The following is a 9,728-nucleotide window of genomic DNA, read 5'->3' as shown; positions in this document are numbered from 1 at the left end:
GGGGGGGGGGGGGGGGGGGGGGGGGGGGGGGGGCCGGGGGGGGGGGGAGGGGGGGGGGGGGGGGGGGGGGCACTTAGAATGGTCATGTGGCTGCCATGGGCCATCCTCTCCCAAGTCTGGGACAGGCCCTGCCTCAAAGATGCTGTGTGCTAGAGGAGAAGAGGGAGGGCAGCTCGCCCCAGCTCTGGACACCCTGTGCATGTTATGTGTGTGTGCACACATGTGTAGTGTGCATGTGTGTGTGTGGTGCATTCCCCACAGCGCCCTCTTTGTGCCAGGTACTGCTCAGAGGGCTTTCCACAGTCTCTTGTGTCACCTTCATTGCTACACTAGGAGGGAGGTGCTCCTGTTACCCCATTTTGCATTTGAGTAAACAGGTTAAGTGACTTGCCCAAGGTCACACAGTTAGGAAGTGTCTGGGGATGGATTTGTACTCAGCTCTCCCTGACACCAGACCCAGCACTCTAGCCACTGTACCACCTGGCTCATGTCTGTCAGTCAGTCATATTAATGAACCTACTTAATTAAACACCTGCTCAGTTAAGTGCTGGCAGAAAACAGCTAAGCAGTGAAGAGCACTGGTCAGGGTCAGTTGGGGATGATCGGCAGAGGGGAGGCCACAAGGTGAGTGATTGGGGGAGGCCGGGTTTTAGCTGGGCCTTGGAGGAAGCCAGGGAAGTCAGCAGTCTGAGCAGAGGAGGGAGAGCGTTCCAGGCCAGGGGGACAGATGGAGGCCGCAAGGCTGGCATCACTTGATAAAGAGGACTGGGGGGTCAGGTGTGAGGAGGCTGGAAAGGCAGCAGGGGCAGGTGGCAGAGACAGACTGAGAGGTCTGGAGGCTCTCGTCTCTCTCCTGTCTGCGTTTCTCAAGCACAGTCATGCTGTCTCCATCATCTGTCAGTGTGTCGGGGCTGTCCTAGGACAGAAGTGAGATGGCCTCATCGTCCAGGACCTTGATATATGTCGTGTACACGTGCACACAGACAAGGCAGCCCCATGTCAGTGCTCAGTAACTTCCAGGGGAGAGGCTGTTGACAACTGGAGGCTCAGGAAAGGCCTCGTTAGAAGCTGATGCCTGGGCTGTGCTAGTGACGGATTCTTTGGAGGGTTGGCATTCTGGGCGCTGGGTACAGCCTGTGCAAATGCACAGAAGTGAGAGATGAGATGCATGTTGTATACAGGCAACTGCAGGCAGGCCGGCATGAGCAGAACAGAGCAGGAGTGGCCCTTCGGGCAGTGCTCTAGACCCAGGGACTACTTCATGAGGGGGGGTCAGGTTGAGGGACAGGGCTGCTTCCTCTTCCTTCCCTCCCCCCTTTCCAGTTTCACTGGGCCAGACTAGCGTCTGGTCTGTATCGCTCCCCTGGTGGCACAAGACCCTCTGGCAAACCCAGACACTCGTTCTTTCGGGGACAGTTTCCTTCGCCCGTCCTGCTTTCTCTGGTGCTTCTCCTGAGACAACAGTCTTCACATTCTCCAGCAGGGCTGACCCCTGTGCACCTGGTCGAGCTGCCATTGTCCGGAGCCTCAGCTCTGATCAGAACTGAACACTTGTTAACAGGTCCTGGAGGAGCATGGCCTGCAGGGCCCCTGGGGCCTCTACTGTCCACACCATGGGACGTTCACTCTTGGACTTTTCCATATACGTAGAATAATGTCCAGAAGATTGTGTAGGAAACTGAGTTTCTATTTCATTTCAAAGGGACTGGGTTAAGTCTAAGCTCTGTGGATCCTTTTGAAAACTGCCCTGTCTGAATTTTCTTCTGTTCTATTGTAAAAAGAAAAAAAATTCATGCTTTAATGTCCCCCCTCTTTTGTGTCACTAAGCCCCCATCTTCTCCCCATTAAAAACTGAGGAAAAGGAGAGAAAGAAAAACCCTCATCAGAAACCCCTCGGCCTTGTCTGCTGAGCATTGTGGCGTGTGCCATCATCCACCCTCACAAAGCCTCCCAGCCGCGGGGTCTGGAAGTGGGTGTGTCTCTATGCCCAGGGAGTTGTGCCTCCTACAAGGCCCGCTGGAGGCCAGGGTGGCCGCGGCCATCCCTGCAGCGCAGTCGTCCTTGTCTGAGCTTGTCTCCGCGCTCTTTGCTCTGTATTGGTCCCTGCCTCCAGCATCCCTTTCATTGTTCTTCAGGACAAAATCATATCCCATTAGATTTACCTAGTACCCTGTGTTCTATTGCTCCCCCGCTGAAGGGCAGCCCCTTGGATGCTCTGGCTCTGCTTTGCTTTTTTTTTAGCTGCCTTCCTTCTTCAGGATTAGGAAGTTTGCTTGGGACCACCCTCCTCCCCAGTGTCATCCTCCCTTCCCTGCTTGTATCCCCGTTAAACTAGATCTATTTCTACACCAAGGTATGTAAAAGACACCTGTCCTTTGTCTGCTTCAGAAAAGAATAAGGTTTGGGGCGGCTAGGTGGCGCAGTGAATAGAACACCAGCCCTGGAGTCAGGAGGACCTGAGTTCAAATCCTGCCTCAGACACTTAACACAAAACTGGCCATGTGACCTTGGACAAGTCACTTAACCCCAATTGCCCTAACTCCCCCCCTCCAAAAAAAAAACAAAATAAAAGAATAAGGTTTATCAGGTAGCCACTCTTGCCTCCCCTTCCTTCATGTTTGTGTCCTCTCACCCAGCCCAGTTATGAAAAATAGGTTTCTTCCCTTCCTACTTAATACACTGGCACGGTCCTTTTCCCTTCATTTCTCTTTCTACCCTCAGAACAGAATCGGTTTGCCCTCTCCTGTGCAGCCCCCTCCTGCCATCTTCTGTTTTTCACATTTAACTCCCTCAGTACCCTTTGAAGATGTTCAGGTTGTCTTTCCTCTTCCCTTATTAGAATGTTAGCACAGCATCACCATACAGTGCCTTCCAGTTACTCAGATATGTTTGCCTTTCCAGCTTTCTCTGGACTCTTGTGTTTGTATTTCTCACCTCTCTTTTTTTTCATCAGAAATGATCTAAAGTCCTCTATTCTATGAAAGGCCCATCTTTTCTCCTATGGTTATTCTTGGTCATTAGCCAATACCTTTGACTTTGGAGACTATGACCTCCCAAGACTGTAGACACTGAGGTTCTTTGGTACTTGAAATCCTTCTCTCTGGCTGTTTGCAGCACTTCTTCTTTGATGTGGAAGCTCTGGGTTTGGACTGTGACATTCCTGGGACTCTTCAAGGATCTTTTCAGATAGTGACAGTTTGATTCTTTCTATCGTTCCATTGCCCTTTGGTTTCATTAATGGTTTCTTTTAATGGGAGTCCAGGCCTTTTTAAAAAAATAAGTCTTTATTTATCACCATAGTTTCCCCTAGCTTTCTTTCACTTCCTCCTAGAGAACCATACTATATAACAAATAGTATTTTTTAAATACAAAAAATGAACAAATGGGGAAAATCAGCATAACTGATTGATACATTGAAGAAAGTCTGAAAATATGGGCAATGTACATCCCTTGTGGCCTAGCAAAGGAAAGGGTGAATGTCCTCTCATATCATATCTGTTCTTTTGAGCCAGGCTTGTTTTCCATAACTTTGCAACGTGTGTGTGTGTGTGTGTTCTTTCCATTTCCATTTTTGTCGGGCAGAGAGGTGGCCCAATGGGTGATAGGGGCCCGGGTAAAGAAGACGCAAGTTCAGATCCATCAAAGACACTTACAAGTATTATGACCTTGGGCAAGTCACTTAACCTCTGTTTGCCTCAGTTTCCTCATCTGTGAAATGACAATCATAGTGGCACCACCTGGCAGAGTTGTTATAATGTTCAAATAAGATAACAGTCATACGGCATTTAGTGCAGTGTCTGGCCTGTAGCAGGCCCCATTATCAGTACTAGCTATTGTTATTACTGGAGTAACCACAAAAGCCCTCTTGGCGCTGATGGGAACAACGAGTGGCTTTCTCTAGTGAGTGGGACGCGCTGTGACCTGCTGCCTGCAGGGGTCTGGGACGGTTCCCCCAAGGAGGGGGCACTCGTACCTGAGGAGCTCCCAGGTTGTCCCAAGTACCTTTTGGCTCACGGAGGGCTGTCCCCAAAACAGTCATGGTTGCTAATAGAAGAGTCTTTCCACCCACTCAGTGGATGAGGAAGCCAAGGCTCTCCAAGACCTAGGGACCTGCCAGTGGGCAGCCTGCCGGCAGGAGTTGAAAACAAAGGTGGGACTTGAATACAGACCCTAACGGGATCTGGTTGTAGATCCACAAACCGCTAACGCCTTTTCCAGTCGTCTCTGAATATTTTACCAATGTCACTTCAATTCGAAGGCATCTGTTTAGCTGCTGACCTATGCCAGGCGTGGTGCCAGGCTCTGAGGGCACAGCCAGTTAGTTGATAAGCATTTTTTAAGCAGCGACTCTGCCCAGCACCTGGGGGCTGAATGAAATCCTGCTGCCCTCAACCAGCTTGTATTCTATGGGGGAGAACGTGTGGACGGTGAAGTGGGCACAAGGCCATCAGAGAGAACAGTGCAGAGGGCGGGAGGCATGAACAGGGGTGGGGGGGTCCTGCCCCTACAGTGGCATGAATGGGGGGGGGTCCCTGCCCTCCACCAGATGTAATCATTGTGCCACGTTAGGGGGAGAGGACCTGGTGTGTGCTGGGCACTGAGCTCAGCTTTACAAATACTATTTCATTCAATCCTTACAACCACCCTGGTACTGTTTTATCCCTGTTTTACAGTTCAGGAAACTGAGGCAAGCAGAAGTTTGCCTCAAACGAGCGACTTTCCCAGGGCCACACAACTAGGAAGTGTCTGAGGCTGGATTTGAATTCAGGTCTCTCTGACTCCCGGTGGGCCACCAGCTGCCTCCATTTTTAAGGCCCTTTCCCTAGATCAGGTGTTCTTAACATTTGTTGGCTGGCCCCTTTGGCAGTCTGGGACTTCTTCTCAGAATCATGTTTTTAAATGCATGAAACAAAAGAAACCAATTGTGTTGAAATACATTAATAAAAATATTATTTAAAGGAGCGAGTTTATAGACACCAGGTTAAGAATCCCTTCTCACAATAAAATATGTGGTCTGTCCTGCCTGGGTAGGGACAGGTCCTGGTGCCTCTGTGAGCAGTGAGGGAGCCTGCCATCCCTGCCACCACCACCCGCTCCACCAGAGGCCAGGTAAAGCCCAAGAGCTCAGAAAATGCCCATACCCCCTGCTACCAGCCTAGACCCCACAGACATATCCAAGGGAGCAAACCTTGGGGAGATGGGACCCAGCAATGAAGGCCCAGGAACGAAAGCTCCCTCCACCAGCTTCCTTGGACTGGCAGATGGTGCAGCATCAGAAACTGACTTTATCAAGTACCAGTGACATTAAAATTAGGGCAGCCAGGTGGGGCAATGGGCAGAGCACTGGGCTCAGAGTCAGGAGGACCTGACTTCAAATGTGTCCTCAGACACTTCCTAGCTGTGTGACCCTGGGTAAGTCATGTCACCCTGCCTGCTTAAGTTTCCTCATCTGTCAAATGAGCTGGAGAAGGAAATGGCAAACCCCTCCAGTGTCTCTACCAAGAAAACCCCACATGGGGTCATGGAGACTCAGACACAGCTGAACAGCTCCACAGCAACAAATCACCATCTGCTTAGCTGCCGCCCCAAGGGACTCTGGGGGGGCCCTTCCCAAGGAGAACGGGAGCTCCCTGAGGCCAGCCACCATCTCTGTAGTTGCGTTTGTCGCCCTAGAGCTTAGCGGGGAGCTTGGCACATGGGGCTGCTTAAGGCTTCGTTTGTTCACTCTGGGGGGTGGAAAGGCATAAGCCCAGCATCGATGATACCAGATACCAGGTGAGAAGCACAGATGAGTGGCCCAGAGCAGACCTTTGATCCAGCAGGGGAGGTCTGTGCTCACCCCTACCTTCCCAGGCCCAGTTTGGGAAGATCCTCTTCCCACACCCTGCCCCCACTTCTCACCCCTTCCTCACAAGCCCCGGGTGGGGCCCAGCAGGCACCTTTGGATCGGTCCCTGGGCGTCCTCTTGAGGAGGGGCTGCGTGTGTGTGCATGTCTCTGTGCACATGTACATGTGTGTGTATGTGTGTGCATGTGCACATGTAGGGGCGAGGTTGGGGAAGGAGGAGTAGAGCAGCGGGCCCATGACAGTCGGTCACCTTCAGCCTCCTACCACCTTCCACCAGCTCCTTTCAGGGCTCAGCCTCGCCTTCCTGGCAAGGAGTTAATTGTCCATTTCCCTTGTTACTCATCGGCTCTCACCAGCCGCTCTCCACCCCCTCCCCAAGTCTGCACCCTGTGTATTTATAACCTGCTCGTGCACATGGAGCGGGGCCTCTGCTCAGGGTGGGAGGCTTCTCTTCCCTGAGTGATGTGTCCTGAACTTGCAGCCAGTCCTTCTCCATTCCCTCCACAGATATGCAGCCTCCCAGCATCCCCTGCTGCCGCTTGAGCCCCACTACGGCCACGACGGGCTGTCCAGTGGCGACTCCTCCTCAAGTGGTCTGACCAGCCAGGAGAGCACCATGGAGAGGCAGAAGCCAGGTAAGACACTGGGAGGCGCCTGCTTCCTTCCTTCCCCTCCTCATTCTGTGCCCCTCCTCTTCCCCCCAGTATCGGGTCACTGAATGAGAACAGGACACTGCAGCCAGTCCTGTTTGCCGCTCTCTCTTATTAAGAGCTGCTGTCGGGAGGGAGGATGGGAGAGAGAGAGAACAAGGAGAGGAGAGAGAGAGAGAACGAGGAGAGACAGAGAGAATGAGGAGAGACAGAACGAGGAGAGAGAGAGAGACAGAGAGAACGAGGAGAGAGGGGGCAAGAACCAGGCAGGCCTCCAGTGAGTGGGATCAGGGGTCACCTCTGATGCCCAGGGGCAGTCTTTTGGCTAAGACAGAGTGGCTGCATCCCCAACAGAGCCTTAGGGGGCTGGTGTTCCTTCCTTCCCTGCATCTTGTTGGATTCCTGAGGGAAGGGCCCCACCTCTGACGTCTTTGTTTTTGTCTCCTTGCCAGCTGGCGGGAGCTGTCTGTGCTTGTCCCCCTGGTGATTTGGGGCCAGAAGAGTTCTGGGCCTGGTTCTCTGTGAGGGGGGGAGCACTGCTTAGACTCTCCCCACCCCTCCCCTTGTTACCATCAAGTTTTGGCAAGTGAAAATGTTGAGATGGGCCATTCACAGGCCCAGCTGCAGACCGGGCGATGAGGTCAGCAGGGCTGGTCTCAGGCACCCCCGAGCCTCTCTCTCTGGCCCTCAGTCTTCTGCCTGGGGATCTCACCTCCCCAGGACCCTGGCCACCCTTCTATTGGATATTTGTATTAATGAGGGCCAGCTTCAAGGCTGAGCTATTGTTGGTCATAGTGGGGAGCCCTGATCTTTTGTGGTGCTTTACATCGTCCTCAGATGAAGATGCTGAGAGGGAAAGGGGAAGTGACCCCACAGGCAGAATTGAACCCAGACCCTGCCCATCCCACCCTCCTGAAGTTTTCTGGCTCCTTGGTCATCTTTTGGCCCCTTCTAGAAATACGAAACTGGTCGGAATGAGCCCAAAGGAAAGGGTCTTTAGTGTGGACTAGCCCCATACTTGCATGGTCAGGCGGTGAGGGGTCCCTTCCTCCCACCCACTGGAGTGCGTGCCGTGTCTCCCTTCCCCCCCCCCCAGACCTTAGGCCTGTACCTGATCTCAGATATAGACACTCCCATCAGTGCACATGGCAGCCACAGGGCCCTTCTCATTCACCCTGGCTTTGGGACTGGGTGGGGGCGGAATGTAGGGTCACAAGTGTAAAGTCAGAGGTCAGGCATCTCAACTTTTTCACTATCATGGGCAGGCTGGGAAGGCCTGGGGACCCCTCTCAGAATCGTGTCTTCAAATGCATAAAATATAATTCATTGGCTTACCAAGGAAACCCAGAATAATGAACTACAGTTAGGGAAATGTTTTTCACACAAGCTCATATGCCCCAGGCTGGGAGCCCCCCTTGTCCCACTGGCACAAGGAGTCTGTCTGATCCATTGAGAGATAAAAGATGCAATTTCCCAGTGATTACAGAAGCCCAGGGCTGCCCTGGCCCCAGTCAGTGTTCTTCCCTTGGCCACAGCGCCCCAGGCCTTTGCTCTGGCACTCCCCTAGTGCGTCGAGGTCTGTCACCCGCCCCTGCCCTGGCTCAGGACGAGCCCACAGTGCTGACATCCTTGATTTAGTGTTTGCTCCTCATTCATCCAGCGTGTCAGGCAGGGCAGGCAGGGAGAGGGAGATGGCTTCTGCTGCTCTGTGTCCAGGTCTGTGCCTCGCTGGGATGGGCAGGGGGCACTCTGCCTGGCCTTCACTGCACTGAAGCTGCTGATGGGCACGCTTCTTATTGTCTCAGCCAGGCCCTGCCCCCTGTTGAGCTCCAACAGGGCCGCTCAGCCCTCTTCCCCTGGCAGCCATCCAGAATAGTTTAGGAGGGGGCTTCGAGAAGGTCTTCATGAAAGTCTCCATTGCCATCTCACAGAGTAGGGCCCTCTGTCCTGCCCAGGTTCTGAAGAGGGAAGATGGCACCAGAGTGGAGATGCTAGCTCTCAGAAGTCAGAAGACCCAGGATCGAGTCCCTGTGCCATTGCTTTTAGCCTTGTCTTGGCCAATCTGAACATCAGTTTACCCATCTGTAAAATGGCAATGACATTCGTAGTCCCTCTGTCATAGGGTGGCAGGGAGGAAAGGACTCTGCAGTCTTGCTGGGGGAGATGAGTAGGGATGGGTTTGGCAGCACCCCTTCCCCAGCCACCCATCCCTGTAGGTCAGGCCCATGGGGGACCAGGGAGAGGGGGCTGCTCTAAACATCCCAACGGCAGCATCTTTCCTGGCTGCTGATTGCATGCTGCTGTTTCTCTGTGTGGGGTGACCGAGCCCAAGGAGGAAAAGGTCTGGCATTGCCTGGCTGTCTCTGGGCTCCTTCAAGCTGGTATCTCCTCCTCCAGCACGTTGCCCACCAGGGGCCTTGGCCCTTTCTCAGCCTTGTCCGTGCAGCAGAGATGGATGAAGGTGTGGATTCCTTCCGCCTAGCCCTGACAGGCAGGATGTTGTGGCTTGGAGTCTCCAGGGGCAGAACCACCTGCTTTCATTTGTAAGGGCTTCTTTTGCCCTAAGAAAGGGAGCCACAGAACCCACAGAACAGAAAGCCTGTTTTCTGCATCCAAGGCCAGCCAAGCAAGGCAGCCTCGGGCCCAGGATGTCCACCTGGAGGAAGCCCATGGGGAAAAGGCCAGTCCTTAGCCTGCCAGAGAGGGAAGTCATGTCTCTGAGCCTTGGAGAGCATCATGTCCTTTCTCTAATGCTTGATGGACCTCTGTGGACCTCAGGATTATTCTCAGGACAGTGAAGAGCAGGGTCATCCCATTGGGAAAGCCAAGATGTACAGGGCAGAGAGCCTGGAATCCCAAGCCCCAGGTCTCCGTGCTGCCTGAGACTTGAGTGCCCATCATTAAAACCTCTCTGAGCCTCAGCATTCCTGCATGATCACCCTCGGTTTTCTTGCTGCCAAGAGTTGTTCTATCAGGTGCTAGGCTGATCTAGGGGAGCCCCCAAAGGCAGGGGCTCATCCACAGAGAGACCCCTGAGAGGGAATGGAGAAGGCACCCATCTACATACCTTTCAGCCTTCCTCTCCACAACGGCATCTCGGCCTTGAAATAGGGCAGGACTTGACATCCATCCATGAGACCTGCGATCGAGTCCCCGCCCTGCTATTCACCAGCTCTGGGCCCTGAGCAGAGGCCTGAATCCATCTGAGCTTGACTTTCTCCTGTCACATGG

General features: G+C 53.3%; 1 protein-coding gene across 1 annotated transcript in view; it reads left to right on the top strand.

Moving 5' to 3' along the window:
- SIPA1L3 (signal induced proliferation associated 1 like 3) overlaps positions 1-9,728 on the top strand; it is a 94,096-nt gene that overhangs the window by 52,215 nt on the left and 32,153 nt on the right. The window contains exon 12 of the mRNA XM_069078521.1: positions 6,355-6,482. Coding sequence (XP_068934622.1) covers positions 6,355-6,482 — 128 coding nt within the window. The remainder of the gene's footprint in view (positions 1-6,354; positions 6,483-9,728) is intronic.

Source organism: Petaurus breviceps, unplaced genomic scaffold (assembly GCF_028583685.1).
Source record: "Petaurus breviceps papuanus isolate PSGF00001 unplaced genomic scaffold, PetGlider_PUasm1.0 91041, whole genome shotgun sequence".
Taxonomy (NCBI): domain Eukaryota; kingdom Metazoa; phylum Chordata; class Mammalia; order Diprotodontia; family Petauridae; genus Petaurus; species Petaurus breviceps.
Note: the sequence above shows the minus strand (reverse complement) of the source record. Positions and strands in the feature narration are given on the sequence as shown.